The sequence below is a fragment of the Melanerpes formicivorus genome, unplaced genomic scaffold (genome assembly GCF_026170545.1).
Source record: "Melanerpes formicivorus ecotype bairdi unplaced genomic scaffold, bMelFor1.0.p_v2 SCAF_115, whole genome shotgun sequence".
Taxonomy (NCBI): domain Eukaryota; kingdom Metazoa; phylum Chordata; class Aves; order Piciformes; family Picidae; genus Melanerpes; species Melanerpes formicivorus.
The window spans coordinates 815,943-841,860 of NW_027142467.1; the positions used below are offsets into that span (position 1 = coordinate 815,943).

The 25,918-nt window shown below is 58.9% G+C and overlaps 1 protein-coding gene across 5 annotated transcripts in view; it reads right to left on the reverse strand.

Annotated features, from left to right (window-relative positions):
- RALGAPB (Ral GTPase activating protein non-catalytic subunit beta) overlaps positions 1-25,918 on the reverse strand; it is an 88,110-nt gene that overhangs the window by 23,258 nt on the left and 38,934 nt on the right. For 3 of the 5 annotated variants that reach the window (XM_068167308.1, XM_068167304.1, XM_068167306.1), the window contains 11 exons: positions 25,465-25,529; positions 25,198-25,330; positions 22,542-22,675; positions 17,661-17,843; positions 15,271-15,422; positions 13,487-13,674; positions 10,972-11,078; positions 9,329-9,481; positions 5,569-5,778; positions 4,600-4,758; positions 963-1,128 (listed from right to left, as the gene is read on the reverse strand). In XM_068167308.1, coding sequence (XP_068023409.1) covers positions 963-1,128; positions 4,600-4,758; positions 5,569-5,778; positions 9,329-9,481; positions 10,972-11,078; positions 13,487-13,674; positions 15,271-15,422; positions 17,661-17,843; positions 22,542-22,675; positions 25,198-25,330; positions 25,465-25,529 — 1,650 coding nt within the window. The remainder of the gene's footprint in view (positions 1-962; positions 1,129-4,599; positions 4,759-5,568; positions 5,779-9,328; positions 9,482-10,971; positions 11,079-13,486; positions 13,675-15,270; positions 15,423-17,660; positions 17,844-22,541; positions 22,676-25,197; positions 25,331-25,464; positions 25,530-25,918) is intronic. The other 2 variants (XM_068167305.1, XM_068167307.1) reach the window with 1 other exon arrangement.

The window sequence follows — 25,918 nt, forward strand, 5'->3', positions numbered from 1 at the left end:
CAGAAGCTCCTGGCTCATCCATGCAGCTCTCTTGCCTGCCTTGCATGAGTTCTCCACCATGGGGATGACCAATCTCGAGCCTGCAGGAGGTGGTGCTGGATCCTGACCAGCTCTCTTTGCCTGCAGAGCATCTCCAAGGCCCAGTGAAGGGGAAGCAGAGCCCGAGAGCTGCTTAAGCAGCTGCAGCAGTAGGGGTGTTGCAGCTGATGCAAATGATCCAAGACACTGAAGAAGCTGGACCAGCCTGCCCAGTGCCTTTGCCTGGCCCCCAGCAGAAGGCTGAAGCTCTGAAGATCACTAAGGCAAGGTCTGGAGCAGTGACCCAGACACCAGCAGAACCTCAGGGAATGTGCTTAAGTGGTTCAAGGCAGAAACAAACCCAACCTCCAGCTCAGCAGCCTGGGATGGAAATTCACTGCCCTGAGGATCATTTGGGCTGAGAGAATGGGCAGAGGGTAGGGGATGACAAACCAAGAGGAGGACTTGCTCCAGTGGGAACAGCCAAGGAAGCAGGACAGCAGGACTGTGTGAGGCCTCCAACCAGGCTGACCTACAGACTGCAGCTTGCTTTCATTCCTTCCTCCCCAGCACAGCTACAAGGCTCCCTCCAACCAACACCTCCCTTCAGTCTGCTCACAGAACACTCCAAACCCAGCACCTCTCCTCCTGTGTCCAGTATGCAGCAGCTCCCCTGAGCACTGGCTGTGGATCATGTGTTAGAGACTCCTTGAGTCTGCTAAAATCAGAGCCTAGAGGAATTCCTGCTGCTTCCTCCCAACAAGACAGAGACAGCAGTGCTGCTCCCTCAGAGCTCCCTCTGACACTTGCACAGCCCTAGGAACTGGTCAGAAGGAACAGACCTGCAAGTTCCCAAACAGGTACTGAGGAGCAAGATGGTTTAGATTCCTTGTCTCCTAAAGGAGCTGAGAGAGTTCACTGTTACACCCTTGACTGTGTCTTACCTTGTTCAGATGCCTCTTCATCACTGCAGCTGTTGATGGACCAGCTTGTGGAGACGTGGCCAGTCCAGCCAGGGTGCTTCCCCACATCCACAGACCAGCCAAGAGACAGCAGGAACTCCAGGAAGTGTGGCTGGACAATTCTGGAAGACTCCATGTTCTTGAGGATCTGAAAGAGCCAGCAGCAGCACAGTAGGTGCAAGGGTCTCCAGGAAGCAGTTCTCTTCCTTCCCACTTCTCTGACTGAAACTGTGTGTCCCCAGCTTGGCTCTGCCCAAATATTGCTGCAAGGAAAGCCTGGAAGCAGACTTTCTACATGGCACTGCTGCCTGCTGCCCACATAGAGCCAATAGGGTTGGAAAAGACCTCAGGGATCATCAAGTCCAAGCTGGCATCCAGCACCTCCTGACAACTAATCCAGGGCACCAAGTGCCACATCCAATCCCCTCTTGAACACCTCCAGGCACAGGGACTCCATCACCTCCCTGGGCAGCACATCCCCAGGGCCAATCTCTCTGGCTGGGATGAACTTTCTCCTCCAGCCTGAACCTCCCCTGGCACAGCTTGATACTGTGTCCTCTTGTTCTGGTGCTGGCTGCCTGGCAGAAGAGCCCAACCCCCACCTGGCTCCAACCTCCCTGCAGGGAGTTGCAGAGAGCAAGAAGGTCTCCCCTGAGCCTCCTCTTCTCCAGGCTAAGCAACCCCAGCTCCCTCAGCCTCTCCTCACAGGGCTGTGCCCCAGACCCCTCCCCAGCTTTGTTGCCCTTCTCTGGACACCTTCCAGCAGCTCAACCTCTTTCCTAACCTGAGGAGCCCAGAGCTGGACACAGGACTGCAGGTGTGGCCTGAGCAGTGCTGAGCACAGGGCAGGATGAGCTCCCTGCTCCTGCTGGCCACACTCTTCCTGCTGCAGGCCAGGATGCCCTTGGCCTTCTTGGCCCCATGGGCACACTGCTGGCTCCTGTTCAGCTGCTGTCACCCAGTACCCCCAGGTCCCTCTCTGCCTGGCTGCTCTCAGCCACTCTGCCCCCAGGCTGTAGCTCTGCCTGGGGTTGCTGTGGCCAAAGTGCAGCCCCTGGCACTTGGACTTGTTGAATGCCATCCTGTTGGCCTCTGCCCATCCTTGCACTCTGCTTGGCAATGCCCTAAGCAACCAAGTTGCCTTTCTGCCATCATTGCCCAAGCCTGCTCAAGAGTTCAAACAACTGCTAGAGGTGGTAAGAGAATGTCAGGGGTTGGAAGGGACCTTGGAAGGTCACAGAGACCAACTCCCCTGCCAGGGCAGGGCACACAGAACACACCCAAGGAGAGTTTGAAAAGCCTCCAGAGCAGACTCCATAGCCTCTCTGGGCAGCCTGCTCCAGGCTTCAGCACCCTCACAGGGACAGAGTTTTCCCTTCCCTTCCCCTGGCACCTCCTCTGCTCCAGCTTGCCCCCAGTGCCCCTGGTGCTGCCCCTGGCCATCCCTGAGCAGAGCCTGGCTCCAGCCCTGCACATCTTTATCCCCAGCACTGAGGGCAGCCCTCAGGCTGCTCTGTTCCCAGCCCCAAGCCCCAGCTGCCTCAGCCTGGCCTCACAGGAGATGTTCCACTGCCTGCAGCAGCTCTGTGCCTCTGGGCTGGACTCTCTCAAGCAGTTCCCTGAGGTCTATCTGGAACTGAGGAGCCCAGAAGTGGACAGAAGATTGCAGATGCAGGCAGATGAGATCTCTCCCCTCAGAGGTGCACCACAGAACCCTTCAGTGCAGAATCCACATTGGCACCAAATGCTACAGAAGAAATTTCTGGACAATACTCAGCACTAAGCTGAGAGGAGATCTGAGGAGGAAGGCATGGGCGTGGCACTCAGCCATTGGGGGGCAGACCTCACCACACAACTACAGAAGAGATTTTGCAAGCCAATTCTCAGAAGGATTGAGCATGCACCTGAACCAATGTCCCACTGCCCTGCTCACTTCAGACCTTCACCCTGCCTCCTAGCACCACCTGGGATGCTTCCACACCCACAGGCAATTTTTACCCCATTATGACCAAGTGAAAGTGGAGACCTTCACCAGGCAGCATGCAGGAAGGCACAGGAGATGTGTGCTCTGCCCTGCCAGAACCCACAACACTGCAACACAGCCATCCTCTCTGGGCCACAGCAGGCTTTGGTTTGCAGCAGGAGCCTCTTTTATCCTGCTTTGTGTGGGGGCAGCACCCTGGGACAGGTGCTGGAAGGAAAGCTTTCAGCCAGGAGGCTCCTCAGATCCACACACTTCTGCCAGCCCATCCTAATGCCTCCTGCAAGGTTCAGCAGTGACAGCCATGCTGCACTGCAGCATCCCTGCTCCTGCTGAGCATGCTCAGAACAACCTGAGCTAAGGGCAGGTTAGGTACAGAGAGGGCTGGCTCAGGCTTTGCACAGCTGCTTTGCATCAGAGCCCATGCAAACAACAAACAAACAAAGACTTTCCAGCAAGACAAGGCCCAGGGGGTGCTTTCAGAGAGCATTTAATGATGTAAAGGTACTTTAGTTGTCCTCTAAACAAATGCCACCAGACCCTTCCCAGCTGCAAAAGCCACCAGCACAGGACAGTACTGGGGCCTGACACAACCACCAGCAGGCCAGATGCCACTTCCCAGGCTGTGCAGCACCAGACAGAACCCAGGTGCCACCACTGTGTGAAGGACAGCAGGTCCAGGCCACCTCTCAGCTCAGGCCCTGAGCTGAAGTGGCCAGAGCTCCCACAGATGGGGAACAGGAGCAGGCAGCCAGCCCTGCTCAAAGCTGGCTGCCTCCTCACCTGATGGTTAACAGTGACACTGAACAGGACTGAAGTCAGTCACAGCTCTTTCCAAGGGGGAACTGGGAGCTGAATCACCTCAGGTCCTCAGACACAAGTATGCTACTGGGGGCCCCCAACACAAAAGAGACAAGGGCCTGCTGAAGAGGGTCCAGAGGAGGCCAACAAAGATGATCTGGAGAAGCTCTGCTATGGGAACAGGCTGAGAGAGTTGGGGCTGTTCAACCTGGAGAAGAGGAGGCTCCAGGGAGACCTTAGAGACCTTGCAGGAAGGCTGGGGAGGAACTGTTCAGAAGGGGCTGTGGGAATAGGACCAAGGGCAAGGGTTTAACACTGGAGCAGGGCAGAGTTAGATTGGACATCAGAAGGAAGTTCTGCACAGTGAGGATGGTGGAACACTGGCACAGGCTGCCCAGGGATGTGCTTGAAGCCCTGTCCCTGGAGACATTCAAGGTCAGACAGGACATGTCCCTGGGCAGCCTGACCAGGTTGGAGGTGCCCTGCTGCTCCACAGGCCCCAGAGCTGGGGGCAGTGCTGCAGTGGCAGAATCCCCTCCCTGTGCTGCTGCTCTCCCTGCTCTGGATGCAGCTCAGCACTCAGCTGCCTGCTGGGCTGCCAGGGACCACTGCTGGCTCCTGGGGAGCCCTCTACACATAGCAGAAAGAGCTTACACCAATCCCCCAGGTGGGTCATGCTCTCCAGATGAAAAGAGCAGGCAGTGCCTTTCTGTGGCTCACAGTAAGCAAATGAAGCCCAGAGCCCACTCCTGGTGCAGCCAGCAGCAGTGGTGCTTTTCACTTGAGGAGTGTCACAAACAAGACCCAGGCTGGCTGGCACTCCACACTCTCACTTACCTCCTGGCTTGTCTTCTGGCCTGCCTTCATGTAGAAAATGAACACAGTATCAAAAGGACGACAGGGAAGCAAATCCAGGTAGCCAAGGTCATCAAAAAACCCAGGGAGGGCAGAGTCAAGTGCAATCAGGTGAGGAGGTAGACGACTGTTAGCAGGTTCCTGTCCAACAGACAGAGCCCAACAGCTTCAGCAGCACATCCTTCCCAAGGCAAAAGCCCTTTCTGGCTTCAATGATAATCCATTCAAACAAAAAGCCAACTCCCCTGCTCTGCTGAGCTCTGCTGCAGTGCAGCCCTGTGTCTGTCAAAGAGGAGCAGCAGGAGCCCAGCACACACTGCTGCATTCTGCTCTCCTTGTGAGGCACAGGCAGCACTCTGCCCTCATGTTTTGCTTCAAGACAGAGCCGGGGGCACAGCAGAGGCAGCAGGCACTCCCCAAACGCCCCAGCTATGCACAGGCAGATGTGCAGCCTCCCATCCATTCATACACCAATCACATGTGAACCACTGAGCCCTTCTAGACATCATCCCTGCAAAAACTCCACCACTTCTGCTGAGAGTTCTCTGAAAGGAGAACAACAAATCACAGGGAGAGTCCCCAGGGAAGAGGCAGAGCCTCAAACCAGGAAGAGGGATGATGTCTGTAAACTTTAAGGGGAAAGCTCTGCAAACTCTATGGACCTGAGGTGTCTGCATGGGAATGACCTCAGGGGTGCACACATGAGGGTGACAGCTGAGGCACCCACTGCAAAAGACACAACCACCCATTGGGAGTGCCCTCAGCTGGAGCCCCTTCCCAAGCAAGCTCTCAGCCCCAGAGGCCGGAGCCCATCGCTTGTGCTCATCTACAGCTCACAGGGCTGGGAGGACACAGAAGAGCTTCCCCTGACACAGCTCAGCCCTTTCCTTTGGCCAGGCCAGCCCAGAGGTGCTGAGGGCATCTGCACAACAGGGAGGAGCACCAGGTCACCTTCAGTGCCTCTAGGGAGAGGAAGCCGAAGTGGGAGAGGAAGAGGCGAGCGGTCTGGAACTCCTGGGCGGGCGGCGGGGGCCTGCACTCGGTCAGCGGGTCGGGGAAGCTCTTCTTGCGCCACTCCTCCTCGCTCTGCTGGTCGATGGACGTCTCGAAGACGATCTGCTGGGCCATGCCGCTCCGCAGCTTCTCGTGACGCTCCTCTAGCTGCAAAAGAGCGAGCGGCCAGCTGCAGGGGCAGCGCGGCGGCCAGCCCCGGGGGCAGCACGGCGGCCAGCTGCAGGGGCAGCGCGGCGGCCAGCCCCGGGGGCAGCACGGCGGCCAGCCGCAGGGGGCAGCACGGCGGCCAGCCCCGGGGGCAGCACGGCGGCCAGCTGCAGGGGCAGCACGGCGGCCAGCCGCAGGGGGCAGCACAGCGGCCAGCCGCAGGGGGCAGCACGGCGGCCAGCCCCGGGGGCAGCACAGCGGCCAGCTGCAGGAGCAGCACAGCGGCCAGCCCCGGGGGCAGCACAGCGGCCAGCTGCAGGAGCAGCACAGCAGCCAGCTGCAGGGGCAGCACAGCGGCCAGCCCGAGGGGCAGCACAGCAGCCAGCTGCAGGGGCAGCGCAGCGGCCAGCTGCAGGGGCAGCGCAGTGGCCAGCCCCGGGGGCAGCACAGCGGCCAGCTGCAGGGGCAGCACAGCGGCCAGCCCCAGGGGCAGCACAGCGGCCAGCTGCAGGAGCAGCACAGCGGCCAGCTGCAGGGGCAGCACAGCAGCCAGCCCCTGGGGCAGCACAGCGGCCAGCCGCAGGGGCAGCACGGCGGCCAGCCGCAGGGGCAGCACGGCGGCCAGCTGCAGGGGCAGCACGGCGGCCAGCTGCAGGAGCAGCACAGCGGCCAGCCCCGGGGGCAGCACGGCGGCCAGCTGCAGGAGCAGCACGGCGGCCAGCTGCAGGAGCAGCACAGCGGCCAGCTGCAGGGGCAGCACGGCGGCCAGCCCCGGGGGCAGCACGGCGGCCAGCCGCAGGGGCAGCACAGCGGCCAGCTGCAGGGGCAGCACGGCGGCCAGCTGCAGGAGCAGCACAGCGGCCAGCCCCGGGGGCAGCACGGCGGCCAGCCGCAGGGGCAGCACGGCGGCCAGCCGCAGGAGCAGCACAGCGGCCAGCTGCAGGAGCAGCACAGCGGCCAGCCCCGGGGGCAGCACAGCGGCCAGCTGCGGGGGCAGCACAGCGGCCAGCTGCAGGGGCAGCGCAGCGGCCAGCTGCAGGGGCAGCACAGCGGCCAGCCCCAGGGGCAGCACAGCGGCCAGCTGCAGGGGCAGCACAGCGGCCAGCTGCAGGGGCAGCACAGTGGCCAGCCCCTGGGGCAGCACAGCGGCCAGCTGCAGGGGCAGCACAGCGGCCAGCCCCGGGGGCAGCACAGCGGCCAGCTGCAGGGGCAGCACGGCGGCCAGCTGCAGGGGCAGCACAGCGGCCAGCCCCGGGGGCAGCACGGCGGCTAGCCGCAGGGGCAGCACGGCGGCCAGCCCCGGGGGCAGCACGGCGGCCAGCTGCAGGGGCAGCACAGTGGCCAGCCCCGGGGGCAGCACAGCGGCCAGCTGCAGGAGCAGCACAGCAGCCAGCTGCAGGGGCAGCACAGCGGCCAGCCCCAGGGGCAGCACAGCAGCCAGCTGCAGGGGCAGCGCAGCGGCCAGCCGCAGGGGCAGCGCAGTGGCCAGCCCCGGGGGCAGCACAGCGGCCAGCTGCAGGGGCAGCACAGCGGCCAGCCCCAGGGGCAGCACAGCGGCCAGCTGCAGGAGCAGCACAGCGGCCAGCTACAGGGGCAGCACAGCGGCCAGCTGCAGGGGCAGCACAGTAGCCAGCCCCTGGGGCAGCACGGCGGCCAGCTGCAGGGGCAGCACGGCGGCCAGCCGCAGGGGCAGCACGGCGGCCAGCCCCGGGGGCAGCACAGCGGCCAGCCGCAGGGGGCAGCACAGCGGCCAGCTGCAGGAGCAGCACAGCGGCCAGCCCCGGGGGCAGCACGGCGGCCAGCTGCAGGGGCAGCACGGCGGCCAGCTGCAGGAGCAGCACAGCGGCCAGCTGCAGGGGCAGCACGGCGGCCAGCCCCGGGGGCAGCACGGCGGCCAGCCGCAGGGGCAGCACAGCGGCCAGCTGCAGGGGCAGCACGGCGGCCAGCTGCAGGAGCAGCACAGCGGCCAGCCCCGGGGGCAGCACGGCGGCCAGCCGCAGGGGCAGCACGGCGGCCAGCCGCAGGAGCAGCACAGCGGCCAGCCGCAGGAGCAGCACAGCGGCCAGCCCCGGGGGCAGCACAGCGGCCAGCTGCGGGGGCAGCACAGCGGCCAGCTGCGGGGGCAGCACAGCGGCCAGCTGCAGGGGCAGCACAGCGGCCAGCTGCAGGGGCAGCATAGTGGCCAGCCCCTGGGGCAGCACAGCGGCCAGCTGCAGGGGCAGCACGGCGGCCAGCCCCGGGGGCAGCACAGCGGCTAGCCGCAGGGGCAGCACGGCGGCCAGCTGCAGGGGCAGCACAGCGGCCAGCCCCGGGGGCAGCACTGCGGCTAGCCGCAGGGGCAGCACGGCGGCCAGCCCCGGGGGCAGCACGGCGGCCAGCTGCAGGAGCAGCACAGCGGCCAGCCCCGGGGGCAGCACGGCGGCCAGCCGCAGGGGCAGCACGGCGGCCAGCCCCGGGGGCAGCACAGCGGCTAGCCGCAGGGGCAGCACAGCGGCCAGCCCCCGGGGCAGCACGGCGGCCAGCTGCAGGAGCAGCACGGCGGCCAGCCCCGGGGGCAGCACCATGGCCTGCTGCAGGGGCAGCGCAGCGGCCAGCACCGGGGGCCACCCCGCCCCAGCAGGGGGCAGCTCACAGCAGCAGCGGCCACAGCGCCACTGCCAGGACCTTCACCTCCAAAGAAGAGCAACCAAGCTGGTAGCAACCAAGCTGGTGAAGGGCCTTGAACACAGGCTGAAGGAACTGGGGTGGTTTGGTCTTCAGAAGAGGAGGCTGTGGGGAGATCTCATCACCCTCTACAACTCCCTCAGAGAAGGCTGGAGCCAGGTGAGGGTCAGCCTCTCCTCACAACACGACAAGAGGAAACAACCTCAAGTTGTGCCAGGGGAGGTTCAGGTTGGAGATTAGGAAATATTTCCTCACAGCAAGGGTCAGCAGGCTCTGGCACAGGCTGCCCAGGGAGGTGGTGGAGTCCCCACCCCTGGAGGGCTTTAAAGCTGTGTGAATGTGGTGCTGAGGGCTGTGGGTTAGTGGCAGTGGCTCAGTGACAGCAGTGGTATTGTGAGCTCTGTGTGGCTGGGCTTGACCTCCAAGGTCTCTTCCAACCTCCACAGTTCTATGGGTCCAAAACCTCACAGTGCTACCAAGTGAAGGTCTAAACACTGCCTGGTTGGGAGAGCTGCTGCAAATTCAAGTGTCCAGTACTGGCTACAGCTTCTCCCTTTCAAGTGAACAGAAGCTGAAACACATTTGGCACTATGAAAATGTGAAGTACTCAGACACAAACACTGCCCTCCTCCAGTGGGTCTCAGCAAAGCCCCTCCCACTTCTCCAGGAGCAGCAAAGCACAAGTCACTGCTTTCTAGCAACACTGGAGTGTTAAGACCTGCAGTAAAGCATGCTGTGCAGTGCCTCCCAAAACCATTCCCGAGGCACTGCCCCCTGCCTGGAGGCTTGCAGAGGTTCCACGGAGACAAAATGCATGTTTGACTATTTGCAGTAGAGCCTCAGTGTGTGACTCCTGAGCAGGGCACAGAGCTGGGGCACTGCTCACCTCCGCAGTCACGATCTCATGCAGGTCAGGGATGCTCAGGTCAGCCTTCACGAAGGGGATCTTGTCCACCTCCTCGGGGAAGGGGCGGTGCTTCACGCTGTACTTCAGCCCCACGTCGTTCCTGGGCGCTGGCCGAGGCTCTGGGACGAAAGTCTGGCACAGAAGGGGGCAGCTGTTACACTCCAGGCATCCTGGCAGCAGGCACTGCTTTGCTACACCATCTAGGATACCTCCCCTCCCCCCTCCCCATCAGCAGGACACCAACCCACCAGCATCACCGAGGAAATTCACTAAGTGCTTCAGACCCAGAGACCTGAACACAAAATGGGGCTGGGCACCATCAAAGAGAGAGCTGTGTCCTTGCACTCCTGCAACCCAGGAGCCCTGCTCACCAACTAACCTCCAAGCAGCTGCACAGGCCAGTACAAATGGCAGGGTTACAAGGCAGCTCCTTCAGCCCCTTCTAACTGGGCTGAGTAAAAGCCACCAACTCTTAAGAAGCTCCAATCCAGCCCTGCTGGCTGTGATGACCACTCACACTGAGAGGTCTGGAAAGCAGCAGCATTGTGGGCCAGGAATGAGAGGCACTGTCAGGATGGCCCTGCAGAATGCAGGCTAGCAGCATGTTGGCACACTAATGCATCATGTTCTGAGCTGCTGGCATGCAACTCAGCTTGTGAAGTTACCAATGCAAGCAGCCAAAGACTTAGCTGCAGGTTTGCAAGCACAGAAGGTCCAAGCAACCAAGACTCTTAACCTCGAGTGCTGCTCTATAAATCCATTTCCTACCAACTTCAAAACATTCAAGTTACAGATTGCCTCCAAGCTGAAAGGGTTCCCTTAAGGCTGGGGAGCAGGTCAGCAGCCAGGCCATGAGCACACCTGGGCTGGCACTGCCTGGCAGAGTGGCTCAGCTCCAAAGGCATCATGCAGTGTCCAACCAAAGGCTCTCTGCAGAGCAGCCTCATCCACATGGGACCCTGCCAGCTGAGGCTGACAGGCCCTCCTCCAGTGACACTGCTGCAGGCTACAGTAAGAGTTGGAAGGTTTGGAGAAGTGCACAGACAGGATTTGGCAGCAGCAGGCCATGCTCCACTGCACAGTGCAAGAGATTTCCTCTACAGTGAGCTCAGGGTGCTTCTGTTTCACTGCTCCTCCCCAGCTCCATTCCAGACTTCATCTAGATCACTTGTTTTTCACAGCAAGTTTACATCCACCATTGGCACACTGGCCTGTGTACCCAGAAGAGCTGTTCTCTCTGCAGCATCTCATTCCACACCTTCAGCCCCAGCTCCCTCCACTACAAGGACTTTGCCTGACATCCTAGAACCAGCACCAGCACTCCTGCCCCCACAGCAATGTGCTGTGCGTGGCCCAGCGCCCTGAAGGTGCCTTCAGGAGCAGAGGAGAATGTCCCCTCCCCTTCAACAGGTCTAGAAGGCCACAGCACTTTCACAGCCTGCATCTAATGTTAATCCCAAGCCAGAAAGAATCACCAGAGGTCTGTGACATTACCTACAGCCCCAGGCCCTGTGGCTTAGCAGCAATGCCTAACCAGCAGCTGGGGGGGGCTGGCTCACTTTAGTGGAACTGCTGCTGACCTTCTCTAAATTAAAGGTTACTTTACAGGCTTTGACAGAGACCTTTTGATTTGCTTTGGCTCCTCTTGGTAAGAGACAGAGCTGCTGGGCCCAGGCGAGTCGTCCAGACGTCCCACGGATCAAAACCGTGACCGAGGGGAAGGAGTCATCTGCAAAGCACAGGGCAGGAGAAGACATCATCAGAAACGGCCAGCAGGGCACTCTGCAGCCCCTGGCCTGGAGCATGGGCACCATGACATGGTGAGGAGCAAACCATCCTCCCAGCTGCTCTGTGGTCTGTTCAGTGGCTGCCAGCTCAGTTTCATCACCCAACTTCATGCAGATCTCTCTCCGCATTACCTCCAGGAATGAACAAAGATTGCTTGGGCCCTGTCTGTCCAGGCAGACCAAGGAGACAGCTTCCATGGGACTTCCAGGACTCCTGCACAAGTCCCACACAAATAGCAGCACAGGTTTTCAAGACCTCCTTGAACAGTGTTCAAGGCTCCCCTGAGAGAACAGGCTGAGAGAGCTGAGGTGGTTTGTCCTGAAGGAGAAGTGACTCCAGGGAGATCTTCTTGTGGCCTTTCAGTGCTTAAAGGGAGGCCACAGGGAAGCATCCTTCCCTGCCTTGGGCAGGGAAGGATGAGGGGTAACAGTTTCAAACTGGAAGAGGATAGATTTAAATTAGATCTAAGGAAGAAGTTCCTCACTGTGAGGGTGGTCAGGCACTGCAACAGTTTGCTCAGGGAGGTCATGGCTGCCCCATACCTAGGAGGCTGGATGGGGCTTTGAGCAACCTGGGCTAGTGGGAGCCCATGGCAGGGGGTTGGAACTGGATGGTCTTTAAGGTCCCATCCAACCCAAAGCAGTGCACTGTCCTGGTCTGAATGCAGTATGACCACCTTTAGAGCAGAAGGCTAGACAGCAGCTTCCTGAGCTGCCTTCCCACTTGCACAATGGTGATTTGAACAGTGCAGGGACTGCAGTCTTCCTTCTAGACCTAAGAGGTCACTGCTGTGAGCCACTTCAGAAGAGGGATCAGCATTATCCCTGCAGCTGTTCTTTTAGAAGTGACTTACAGACATCTTTTGTGCACATGAACTGCAAACTGGCCCCCGCAGGCACCCAGCACATGGATGCTCCTTCCCCAGTCAGGGCACGGAAGCCCAGGGTGCAGCAGATAGCCAAGTCCAGCCAGCTGCCCACAAGCATCCACTTCAGTGAACTGCCTCCAGAGAGACCTGCTGGAGATCTGCAGTGCTGCAACTAGCCTTGGGATTCAAAGGGGTCTGTAAGCAAGCTGTGTGCAGCAGGAAAAGGTAATCTAATCTGAGACTCTAAACGTTGTACAGGTTGCTCAGCAATGCATTCAGCAGAGGATGGGGACTGCTCAGCCAGCCTCAGCTCAGCTAGGCACTGGCTGTGGGTGGACCTGCAGCAGCAGCTCCCAGCACCAGCACTGGCTGCAGGATCTAATCAGGGAGGTGAGAACAGCCCAGACCACAACTGGAAAGCACAACTTCTCTGAGCCACTTCATGAAGTCCTGCACAAGCTCTGTTTTCAAGACTGGCATCTTGCTGGCAGATGAAGCAAACCTCCCTGTGGCAGAGCAGCAGATCTAACACACATGAGCCTGAAACTGAGGCAGCGCAGGAGAGCTTATCAACACACAAAGACCCACAGGGCTAGCAGTTATTCACTTGGAAGCATCACATCATTTGAGAACACCTTTTAAACTACAGATTCTTCCTGACCAAAACATGAGGCTGGAACAAGCCACACTCAGCCATGAAAGCCAATGACCTGTGAGAGAAGTCCCTCACATCAGGTGTGGCTGGGGGACAGGAGGTACAGGGCTAAGCTGTAACAGCTCCTGAGCCACTAACTCCATTTGATCTGAAAGTACCCACAGAAACACTGGCTAAGAGGCGGACCCAGAGAAAGCAAAAGCAAGTGTGCAAGCATACAGGTGCCACACCAAGCCTCTGCTGAGCACCCAGCCCTGCCAGGCCTACTACACTCTATTTTCACTCTCATGAGCAGCGTGCTTTCCAAATGGAGAGTGAGCACTCCCATCCATCAGCAAGAACTGCCATGGCAGCCAGCTGCAAGAATCTGATCTGACTGGGGGAAAGATCAGATTAGGACACATTAGGAAGAAGTAAATTCTTTGGACATTAGGAATAAGTTCTTCACTGTGAGGGGGGTGGAAGAGGCTGCCCAGGGAGGCAGAGGAGGCCCCATCCCTGGAAACATTTAAGATCAGACTTGATGGGGCTCTGAGCAACCCCAGTTGCAGATGTCCCTGCTCCCTGCAGGGGAGTTGGAGGAGATGACATCCAGAGGTCCCTTCCAGCCCAGTGCATTCTCTGGCCCTGTGGGCTGCATGAGGACAGGCTGACACACCCCTGACCATCAGCAGCGTGACAACCACCGGCACCACCGCAGCCCCGACCCCGCTGCACCCCACAGCCACACAACAGCCAAGGCCCTGAGCTGCGCCAGGGAGCCTTTGCTCTGCAGCTCCACACAGCGCTGTGGGCAGAGGGGGAGGGAAGGGGAGGCTGCACTCACTCTGCTCGTTGCCCAGGGGCTGCTCCAGCATGGCCAGGATGACGCTGTTGTCCAGCACGAAGTAGCGGAAGCTGTGCTGGTTGATGGTGGGCAGCCGCGAGTACCTGATCAGCGTGGCCTCGTTCACCAGGCTGCAAGGGGACGCAGGGCCACTGGGAGAGGGGAATGCTCCAAGCAACTGCATAATACTGCAAGCCACAAAAGAGGGCAGAGTTAGCACAGCAGACAATGAACTGCTCCACCCAAGCACAGTCCTTGGCTCGTGCTCTCCAGTTGTACCCTGGCGCTGCCACAAGCCAAGCCTGGCCCCTTCCAGCAGCTCCCCTTCAGCAGAGCCACCCACAGGACAACCACACAGCACGGGTCTCTGCCCACAGAAGGAGCTTCCTCATCTCACAGGTGAAAAGCTGCACCCTTCCACAGCTTATCTCCATCCTGATGAGTGCCTGGAGACAATCGCCCATCCTCAGCCCACTCTCACACCAGCAAGCAGGGCAGCCACGGCAGATGCACCACTCGAGTTCACAGAATATTTTGGGTTGGAAGGGACCTTAAAGATCCTCCAGTTCCAACTCCATGCCATGGGTAGGTAGCCAAGCTTGCTCAAGGCCTCATCCAACCTGGCCTTCAACACCTCCAGGGAGGGGGATCCACAGCCTCCCTGGGCAGCCTGCTCCAGTAGCTCCCCACCCTCATTATAGAGAATTCCTTATAGCCAGTCTCACTCTGCCTTCCTCAAGCTTCAGTCCATTCCTCCTCATCCTATCACTGCAAGCCTTTGTCAAAAGTCCCTTCCTGGCCTCCTTGCAAGCCCCTTTCAGGTACTTTGCCTTAACTTTAAGAACATTCAGGGTCACACAAGCAGGACTACCACAGATGGAACCTTCCCTGGGAGAAAGCCTCCAGATGTGGTCCAACACTACCTGTGTTGTTGAGAGGCTCCTAGGAGTACTGATTCAAATCATCTGAAGCTGTGCAGGATCTACCTAACAACATCAGAAACTAAAACCTGCTATGGCAGAAGGCAGCAACAAGTCAGGGTCAGACTGAAGATCAGATGGCCAAGCTGAGGACCTTCCTCCTAACACCAAGAGTCCTCCTCACACACTCTTCCACCTCATCCTCAGGACAGGTGGTTTCATCTCTCTAAATGAGAGCAGGCACTGCTGGGCAACAGTCAGGGTTTGCCTACAAGTTTAAGGAGCAGTTGGTTTTCCCTTGTTTTGACTAACAGTGAAGTTTCTAACACTGTGATTGCGGAGCAGAGCACAACAGCAAGCAGCTATTGCCTGTTGCTAAACATTCATCCCAGCCACCCCCACCTGCCACACTGCTCACCCTCTAACAAAGACCTTTCTCTAGAGCACAGCTCAGTTTTCCTCTCTGTGCTTCCCCTCCCAAACCCTCACATTAGCTGTTGCTGCCTTTCCATCAGAACCTTCCAAACCAAGGCCAGTGCTGTGGGCAGGAGACCCCATTCTGCACCAGCTCACAGCTCCTGCTGTGTTACACACCAGAGAGCCCCTACCAGCTTCCCAGTCAGTGGCACAGGCTGGGCCAAGGGGGAATGGAACAACAGATCACTGGGTGTCTGCAGAGCGGGCTGGCAGGGGCTGCAGGGAGCTGGGGCTTTGATCTCCAAGGGCAGGAAGGGGAGACAGCAATCACAGGGATGTTCTTCTGTGAAACAGCTAAGGCAGGGCATGGGACAATGCTGCCCAGGGGGCAAACCAGAGGGAGCCTACTGGCTGGCTTTTCAAATGCCCCTCTGACAAAGCACTTACCAGGTTAGTGTAGCTTCAGCAGCATCCTTCACTCTCATGGATGCAGGGTTTGGCTCTTTATCTCCTTTGTACTTGACCTCTTGCTCACTGTTTTTGGATTTACTCCCTGAAATGCCCAGCTCCACAATCTCCAGGACCTCTTTTAAACAGTCCTAAAACAGAACAGGAACCAGCCTAAGGCAGGAGAACCCTGAGCCACATCTCCAAGAGCTCAGTGGAACAGCAATACACCACAGATGAAAATGAAGGTGAGCTCAGAGGTGAAAGTGGGAGGTGGTTCTGAGAGGGTGGGATGAGCTCACCTGGGCTGCAGGGAGGGTGTCTGCTCCACCTACAGATCTCTGCTCAGGTTTGTATTCAGAGGGTGAAAGAGCTCTGCTGAATGCACAGAGTGTGTTTCCTTACACAGGTACAGGGCTGCCCAGAGGGCTGCTGAGAGTGCAACCAGAAAAATGGAAATGTACTCCAAGGGAGAACAAATGGAGCACTCCAGAGCCTCTCTGCAGAGCTGCTAATTAAGTTCTGAGCATATTCAGAATGAAGTCATCTGGAAAGTGTAAAAAACTCCTTTTCCAAATCTTTCAGTTGCCAACAGCTTTCACAGACTGCACTGGGCTGGAAGGGACCCTCCAAGGGCATCCTGCCCAACCCCTGCAGGCAGCAGGGACACCTCCAGCCAGAGCAGGCTGCCCAGGGACACAGCCAGGCTGATCCTGAATGTCTCCAGGGACAGGGCCTCAACCACCTCCCTGGGCAGCCTGTGCCAGTCTCTCCCCAGCCTCCCTGTGCAGAGCTGACTCCTGAGCTCCAACCTAACTCTGCCCTGCTCCAGTTCCAAACCATTGCCCCTGATCCTGTCCCTACAGCCCCTCCTGAACAGACCCTCCCCAGCCCTCCTGCAGCTCCCCTGCAGATACTGAAATGCATCTCTGAGGTCTCCCTGGAGCCTTCTCTTCTCCAGGCTGAACAGCCCCAACTCTCTCCAGCCCTCTGCTCATCATCTGCCCTCCTCTGGACCCTCTCCAGCAGCTCTAGGTGGTTCTTGTGCTGGGGGCCCCAGAATTGGAGGCAGTGCTGCAGGTGGGGTCTGAGCAGAGGCAGAGGGGCAGAATCCCCTCCTTTTGATGCAGCCCAGACATGGTGCCTCTGGATGGATCCCTGCCCTCCACTGTGTCACCACACACTTGGACTGAGTGATGCTTTGCTGGGTTTCTAGAAATCTCTTTCCTTGGTGAAACCAATGATGATTGTCACTGTGAGCAGCAAGGGGGCTGTGTGAAGGCTAGAAGCCACTTTGGTCAGGTCAGAGCTGGGATGAGGTGTGGCTTTTAGAGGCCCTGGGGCTCAGTGAAGTGTGCCTGCAGCAGCAGCTGTGCTACATCAGTTACTGCCAGATTGCTATTGCCAGACTCTGGTTTTTCAGCTGTTTTGTCCTTCTCTCTTTCTCCAGCTTCACTAACACCAAGGTTTTCTTAGAACCATGAAAGCTAATTTTCAAGCTAAAACCACAATTCAGAACTGGTTTGCACTGAAACTGATTGTGACATCCCCAGCAGGCTTCTGAAACAGAGCTGGACACAGCACTGCTGGTGAGGTCTCCCCAGAGGAGAAGGGCAGGATCCCCTCTCTCCATCTCTGGCCATGCTGCTCTGGATGCAGCCCAGGCTGCCTTCTGGGCTGCAAGTGCCCATTGCTGGCTCATGTCCAGCTTCTCACCCACCAGGACCCCAGCAGTGAAATCCACCACAGCACGGCAGGCAGTGTGAGCTTGCAGCCCAGAGGCCAATGGCACCCCAGGCTGCATGAAACAGTGTGGCCTGAAATGGAGAGAGATGGGATCTTGCCCCTCTGCTCTAGGGAGACCTCCCCTGGAGCACTGCATCCAGGTCTGGAGCCCTCAATACAGGAAGGACCTGGAGCTGATGGAGAGGGGGCCAGAAGAGGCCACAAAAATGCTCAGGGGGTTGGAGCAGCTCTGCTATGAGGACAGGCTGAGGGAGCTGGGGGTGTTCACCCTGGAGAGGAGAAGGCTCCAGGGAAACCTTAGAGCTGTCTCCCAGTACCTGAAGTGGCTACAAGAAGGCTGCAGAGGGACTGCTCCCAGAGGCCTGCAGGGACAGGCCCAGGGGCAATGGCTTCAGAGCAGAGCAGATTGAGACTGGATGTGAGGAACAAGTTCTGCAGCAGGAGGCTGCTGGAACTCTGCAGCAGGCTGCCCAGGGAGGTGGTTGAGGCTCCATCCCTGGAGATACTCAAAGTGAGGCTGGAGAGGGCTCTGGGCTGGCTGCAGGGGGTTGGACTGGATGCCTTTTGGGGGTCCCTTCCAGCCCAGCCCACATGTCATGCCCAGAGGGAGCAGTGAGGCATGCAGAGGGGGCTGTGGCCCTCACCTTCTCGTCCAGCATGTCGGGGTGCTCGGTGAGCCAGACGCAGAGGCACTGGAAGGCAGCGACGATCATGGAGTGCAGGTCGCGGGAGTGCAGCGGCGCGGGGCGGCTGCACTGGTACACGATGTAGCTGCAGACGGAGCTGATGGCGCGCTGCCGGTCGGCGCTATCCACCAGCACCCGCACCTGCAACGGCACACAGCCCCTCAGCGCCCCGGGGAGAGCCCTCCTGCAGGGCTGAGCACAGCCCCTCAGCCCCCCCGGGGAGAGCCCTCCTGCAGGGCTGAGCACAGCCCCTCAGCGCCCCGGGGAGAGCCCTCCTGCAGGGCTGAGCACAGCCCCTCAGCGCCCCGGGGAGAGCCCTCCTGCAGGGCTGAGCACAGCCCCTCAGCGCCCCGGGGAGAGCCCTCCTGCAGGGCTGAGCACAGCCCCTGAGAGCCCCCGGGGAGAGCCCTCCTGCAGGGCTGGGCACAGCCCCTGAGAGCCCCCGGGGAGAGCCCTCCTGCAGGGCTGAGCACAGCCCCTCAGCGCCCCGGGGAGAGCCCTCCTGCAGGGCTGAGCACAGCCCCTCAGTGCCCCCGGGGAGAGCCCTCCTGCAGGGCTGAGCACAGCCCCTGAGCCCCCGGGGAGAGCCCTCCTGCACTGCTGAGCACAGCCCCTGAGCCCCCGGGGAGAGCCCTCCTGCAGGGCTGAGCACAGCCCCTCAGCGCCCCGGGGAGAGCCCTCCTGCAGGGCTGAGCACAGCCCCTCAGTGCCCCCGGGGAGAGCCCTCCTGCAGGGCTGAGCACAGCCCCTCAGTGCCCCGGGGAGAGCCCTCCTGCAGGGCTGAGCACAGCCCCTGAGAGCCCCCGGGGAGAGCCCTCCTGCAGGGCTGAGCACAGCCCCTGAGCACCCCCGGGGAGAGCCCTCCTGCAGGGCTGAGCACAGCCCCTGAGAGCCCCCGGGGAGAGCCCTCCTGCAGGGCTGAGCACAGCCCCTCAGTGCCCCGGGGAGAGCCCTCCTGCAGGGCTGGGCACAGCCCCTCAGCGCCCCGGGGAGAGCCCTCCTGCAGGGCTGAGCACAGCCCCTCAGTGCCCCGGGGAGAGCCCTCCTGCAGGGCTGAGCACAGCCCCTGAGAGCCCCCGGGGAGAGCCCTCCTGCAGGGCTGAGCACAGCCCCTGAGCACCCCCGGGGAGAGCCCTCCTGCAGGGCTGAGCACAGCCCCTGAGAGCCCCCGGGGAGAGCCCTCCTGCAGGGCTGAGCACAGCCCCTCAGTGCCCCGGGGAGAGCCCTCCTGCAGGGCTGGGCACAGCCCCTCAGCGCCCCGGGGAGAGCCCTCCTGCAGGGCTGAGCACAGCCCCTGAGAGCCCCCGGGGAGAGCCCTCCTGCAGGGCTGAGCACAGCCCCTCAGCGCCCCCGGAGAGAGCCCTCCTGCAGGGCTGAGCACAGCCCTTGAGCCCCCCCGGGGAGAGCCCTCCTGCAGGGCTGAGCACAGCCCCTGAGACCCCCGGGGAGAGCCCTCCTGCAGGGCTGAGCACAGCCCCTGAGAGCCCCCGGGGAGAGCCCTCCTGCAGGGCTGAGCACAGCCCCTGAGCTCCCCCGGGGAGAGCCCTCCTGCAGGGCTGAGCACAGCCCCTCAGCGCCCCGGGGAGAGCCCTCCTGCACTGCTGAGCACAGCCCCTGAGCCCCCCCGGGGAGAGCCCTCCTGCAGGGCTGAGCACAGCCCCTGAGCCCCCCCGGGGAGAGCCCTCCTGCAGGGCTGAGCACAGCCCCTGAGAGCCCCCGGGGAGAGCCCTCCTGCACTGCTGAGCACAGCCCCTCAGCGCCCCTGGGGAGAGCCCTCCTGCAGGGCTGAGCACAGCCCCTGAGACCCCCGGGGAGAGCCCTCCTGCAGGGCTGAGCACAGCCTGCCCTGGAGAGCCGTGGCAGCGATAAGGACTGGGCTAAGCTAGGGCAGTCACGCGGTGTCTGATGAGATGGATGATTAGCTAAGGGGATCGATTACACGTTGTGCTTATCCTATCTTAGACTGAAGTCTTACCTCTATCCCAGCCCTGAGTTGTGTCCCCCTTCCCCTCACTCGTGTGTTGGGGGAACAGGCAGCCCAGCCTGCACTGAACAGTTACACAGGGCAAGCTCTTGTGACCGCAGCTCAGCGGCTGTGGCTGCAAAGATCTTCCCCAGGGGTGCCCCGTGACAGGACAAGGGCACAAACTTGAACGGGGCAAGTTCCAGCTAAACAGAGAGGAGGTGGTCTCCATCTCTGGAGCCATTGCAAACCCATCCTGTGCTCCCTGCTGTGGGTGGCCCTGCTCTGGCAGAGGGGTTGGACTCAATGATCTCCAGAGATCCCTTCCAAGCCTTACCACCCATTCCGTGGTCCAACAGTGGTGGGCACTGAAACTTCAAGGAAAGAAATGCTGCACTGAGCTGCCACCACACTGCATGGCTTGGTTCCAGCAGCAAGAGTGGCACCAATATGGTTTGGTAAGAAATTGGTATTTGAACCTGAAGTTTTCAGCACAAGTCTCTTCTGTAGCTACAGCGACACATTCTGCACCTCGAGAGCCTCCTCCCCGCCAAGCCACTGCCCCAGGGCTCTGTTCTGCTCACAGAGCTCTCCACCTGACATTCTGGCAGCACAGGAACTTCCACCAGTGAAAAAAGGCACCAAAACCTCCTCCTCCAGCAAGCAGATTGGCAAAACACCCCAAAGCACACTGCAGAAGCCTCTCAGCCTCCAGGGAGTGAGGCTCCAGCCTGGGGGCCAGTGCAGGGCCTCCTGCACAGGGGGGTGAGGACCTACAGCACAGAACTCACCCAGGGACTGGATTCCTCTTCTCTTTTTCCTCCAGTCTGTGACTTGCCACAGGAACAGCCAAGTTGAACCTGGGGTTTTCTACTCTACAGCAAGTGCCCCTGACACACAAAGCTTTCCTTTCCCTCATCCCTGTGGATGGTCTTGCAGGTGACAATGCCAGAGCCAGGCAGCTGACTACACAGGAGGGTGGGCAGGGGGCAGCAGCATTCCCCTCAAGATGAGCTCCTGGCAAGCAGGTTGGTGAAGCAGCATTCATGCAGGAAACAGGGGGCTTTAATTTACCAAGCCCCACCCACAGCCTGGTGCTGAAGGGACACCAGACAGGTTAGCCCCTACCCCGAGAAGAGTTTTGTCACCTCCAGAGGCACAAGAGAACTGATCCTCTGCTCTGCTGTTCTGCAGGGACCTCCTCCCACCCTCTGTGCCAAAGGGTGAACACAGCCAAGATGCCCCAGAGGAGCTGCTGGTGCATAGCAATTATACAGACTACAACATTCACTGTTAGCCTCAGGTGGCACCTGAAAAGATCATCTATTTCCTCATCCCCACCTCACTGCCAGCCCAGAAAAGAACAAAACAAAACCCCAACAACCCCCCCAAAATCAAACCCTGGCTGAACCACATGAGCTGCCAGAAGCAGCAGGATGTGCTGAAGTTGTGCAGGATGCTCTCTGAGAGCAAATAACCCCACACAAACTCACTGAAGAGCCTTCCCCAATGGAGCCCTCAGCTCACACTGCAGAAGTAGACCAAACACCCAGTCCAGCACTGCTCAGTGCTGACTCCAGGCTCCAAAACTGCCTGAGATGCACATTTCAGAGATCTGTCAAGCTCCTGGGGGAATGGTGCAGAAGTGCTGAGCTGTCAGGACAGGACATTGTGGCTGCTGTAAAATACATTTGGCTCCAGCTAGCAAGCACCATCGAGTCCAGCTCTGGGAACAAGAGCCCTCAAGCAGAAGAGGGCATTTTGCTTCTCAACAGTAACAGCCCCTCCCCCCTACCTGGTAGCTTTAGCCCAGTTATCTGCTGTTGGATCAAGGAACTGTCTGCTGACAAAGCTCTAAAGAAGGTGACACCCCCAGGTCAGAAGTGTGGGGCCACTTCCTAAGCTCAGAAAACTCTTCCCAAGATGAGAGGAAGTGGAAAAGCAGACACATTGCCTGCAGAAAGGGCACTTGAGTTATTTGATGCTCTGGCATGTTTGCAATCTGCCAACCAACAGCAGCAATCTCTCTTCTTCCTCCATCTGGTTGCACAGTGAACACAGAGCAGCCACCCAGACAAGCAAAAAGATGCAAAGGGTTAACACTGGGGCTGGGAACCAATGGCCCAGGCCCCCAGATTGCCACTGGAAGCTTAGCAGCTCTTTGGTGGTTTTTTCCCCCAAGGTGCAACTCAGCATGACAGATGCATCCCCCATGGTGCAAAGCAAACAAACCCCAAGGCCAGGCATGTGGGAATCCAGGAGAAAGGTTAGGATCCAGCCAGCCAGCATCGTGCAGCACAGCCACAGCTCTCTGAAACAGCCTCCTGAGCTGCCCTGCCAGCCTCCAGCACTGCCAGGGCAGACAGCACTGGAGACTGACAGCAGGAGGGGAAGCACAGCAGCAGTGCTCTTCTTTCTGGTGCCCAACCAGAGCTACTGCTCATGAAGATGTGCAGGGCGGTGTTAGGAGGATGGAGCCAGACTCTGCTCAGGGATGGCCAAGGGCAGCACAAGGGGCACTGGGGGCAAGCTGGAGCAGAGGAGGTGCCAGGGGAAGAGAAAGGAAAACTTTGTCCCTGTGAGGGTGCTGGAGCCTGGAGCAGGCTGCCCAGAGAGATTGTGGAGTCTCCTGCTCTGGGGACTTTCCAACCTCACCTGGATGTGCTCCTGTGTGACCTGCCCTGGGTGATGCTGCCCTGGCAGGGGGTTGGACTCAGTGATCTTTGGAGGTCCCTTCCAGCCTCTGCTGGTCTGTGACTGTGTGAACTTGTGCTGACTAACTCAGAGGTCTGGTTGGTGGTGTGCCTTTCCCCTACACAGGGCTATAATCATCCTTGGAGAAGAGGCCAGAGCCCACAAAACTTCACCTCTCTCACCTTTGCCAGTCCAGACAGAAGCTCCAGTGCAGCCAGGGAGATACTCATGTCCTGCCTCCACTGTGAGTTGAGTCTCTGGGTGACCAGGTGAATGCTGCGTATCAGCAGGCCAGCAGCTGTATCTGTATGAAGAGCTAGGATATAACCCCAGAGCACACCATGGGGAGGGAAAACAACCACGGGTTAGTGACAACCAGCAAAGCACAGCAGGAGGCAAAGCAGCCACATCACACACAGCACACCGCCCGTGCACTGCCCGCGGTGCAAGTGGGGCCAGGCCCCCTGCAGGGGCACCAGCAGGCACTGCACACACTCAGGGTGGGTGCCTGCACAAGGCAGCTGGACAATCCCAGCCCCCTGCTGCTCTGCAGCAGCACAGCAGCCAGCCTCAGGCCTTACTGCTGCTGGACTTCAACTGATGGCCTGTAGCCTCAGGAACACAAACAGTAAAGTACCTCAGACTTTAGTGCTGGCAGAGCTGGGCATCAGCACTGAACTAGGAGGGCAGGACCTTCACAGGCTGTGCCAGCAGTCACCCATTTTGCCTACCCTTTATCCTATAATCCTGGTATTTAACCAAAGTTGTACTGGTTAGACCAACACAATGAAAGAATCACTGCTGGAGGAAAAGGGGGTGATTAGTCCTGGACCTTAATGTTCCCTGAACCTCTAGCTCAAAATGTATTGGGCATCACCTGTTCTCACTTCAAATCATCAGGAACAGCAATACTGTGTCAGAACTGAGGGAGCAAAGGGATCTCAGAAACAAACCTGCTGGGTAAGTGGCTAGGGAGAGATAAGAGAGCTATGGCAGCTGGGGACTGACCTCCCCCAAACTGACATCACCACATCTACAACCAAGAGCTAAGGGCAGTGTTCCACCAGCAGCAGATGCCCCTCTTTGCTGCAGTTCAGCAGGAGCACCAGACCACCCTGCTCTCAGTTTTCTCTTGTTTGAAGCAGAAAGGCAGAAATCTCTCTCACACATTTCTCACAGCCTTGCCTTCTGCACACAGCAGATGTTAAAAACCCAAGAGAGTCATCATATTGTTATTAGAATAGATTTGAAGGGATGCCATGGTTTGCAGGCCCAGTAACACAAGTACTAAATGCTTCCTGTAGCCTCCTGAGTGGGTATTTTCACCAGCACTTCCCAATGAACACCCACAGGGATTAATTGCACCTCAAGTGGTATGCTGGCAATCACCACTTTGATCATCACAAGCTAACAAATCCTGTAGGGCAGGCACCAGCATGTTCATCTGGAACCCCAAGGCACTAACATCTTCCCTGCCAATCTCTTTCCTTAGTCACAGACCTAGAGAAAAGCCCTCACAGATGTGTGGCTGGTGAGAGCAGACCTGCCAGCCTCTGCTGCAGCAGACCAGAGGCGAGCTGTCCTCACAGTCACTGGGCAGCAGCAGCTAAACTGATGAAGACTAAAGCAGCAAATGGAACTGCAGGATCTCAACATTCAGGTAGCTTCAGGAGTAGATGGATTTCATCACAGAGACTCAAAAATGCACAGTACAAGACACAGCAAACTGCAGTTAATGACTAATTCTTGTTATAACAACACATCACAAGCACTCTGCTCCCTTCCTCTGGAGAAACAGGAGTGCCCCAAATGCACTTGAAATGAAGTTTAAGAAGAGGTGCTGCAGAAGTCAGGGAAGCGTTTGGAATGCCACCAAAATGAACCAGCTGACACTTGCTGTGTCCCATGTCAGAGGTGCTCATCATGCACCTGTGTCCTGGGGAAGGGAAGGAATTGTCACTGGCCCCTATCCAAGCCAGGTCTGGAGAAGATGAGGACATTCCATCACTGTCCCAGATGAGCATCCCAACATGTTTACCTTGGTTAACTCATCTAGTGTCTACAAGCATCCTGGCCTGGCTCAGCAGGAGCAGGGCAGTGACGGTACTCCTGGACTGGGCCCTGGTGAGGACACCTCAAGTCCTGGGTTCAGTTTTGGGCCTCTCACTCCAAGAAGGACATTGAGGGCTGGAACAGGTTCAGAGAAGGGCAACAAAGCTGGGGAAGGGTCTGGAGAACAGGACTGGGGAGGAGCAGCTGAGGGAGTTTGGTCTGGAGAGGAGGAGGCTGAGGGGAGACCTTCTGGCTCTCTCTCCAACTCCCTGAAAGGAGGTTGGAGCCAGGTGGGGATTGGTCTTCTCACCCAAAGAATGAGTGACAGGACAAGAGGGAAAGGCCTCAAGTTGCACCAGGTGAGATTTGGGATGGATATTGGGAGATTTCTTCCCTATAAGAGTGGTCAGGGATTGGAACAGGCTGCACAGGAAGGTGGTGGAGTCCCCATGCCTGGAGCTGTTCTAGAAATGTGTGGCCATGGCACTTGGGGACTTGGTGGTGCTGGGTTGAAGGCTGGACTGGATGATCAACAGTTCTGTGACTCTCTGACTATTGTTCATGAGAGCTTTGCCTCTTGAAACAAGAAGTACCAGAGCAGCTGCAGACACCTTTCCCCTAAGCTTCTCCTCTCTGCCTTGTCAAGTGAGCATGCTCCAAACCCCCCCAGCCGAAGGGCACATCCAAGCACAGGCTGGCGGTGACCGAAGGGGCTCTGCACCCCCACAGGCAGGTGTGAGCCCAGCCTGGCACAGCAGGGCAGGCTTTGTCCAGAGCTGTCCTTACCATAGTCCCTGAGCAGGGCCTGTGCTGGCCTCTCGCTGTCGGGTGTGGTGGGCTCGGTGCTGCCGCCGCTCGCGGTGCTGATGCCGCTGTTGGTGCGGCTGTGGCTCTTCAGCAGGTGGCTCTCACCGCCATTCTACAAGGGCAAAGGGGGGTTGAGCTGTGGGAGGGCTGCTGAGCTCAGCTCCCTGCACCAGAGGATGGCCTCAGACACAGACCAAAAGCTGCCCACGCCTCAGGATTCCCCCCTGGGCCTGAGCTGGGACTCACCGTTTCCATCTGGCAGCCGATGGCCTCCAGCAGTGCCGAGTCCTGGACGATGTTCAGCATTGCTCCTGCAGAACCAGACACAGGGAGGTCACCAAAGCCTGCAGCAGAGCACTGACTGCTAAGAGCTCCAAAGCAGCACTGGAGGTCTAACACACAGCATAGCCATCCAGGTTTAGAAGAGCCATCAAAGCTTCAGCAGTCACTGGAGCTGCCTGAGGCTCAGCCAGCTGCTGTGAGCTGGCACTGACTGCCTTCAGCTACTTGGACCAGGAGTTTTCCAATTCCTCAGCTCAGAGGCATTTTGGTTTCACCAAGGGGCTGCAATTCCTCCTTTTCACAGAATGGCTCAGATTGGAAGGGATCTCAGAGCTCACCTAATCCAACCTCCCTGCCAGAGGCAGGGACGTCTTTCAGCTAGACTTGATTGCTCAAGGCCTCATCCAGCCTGGCCTTG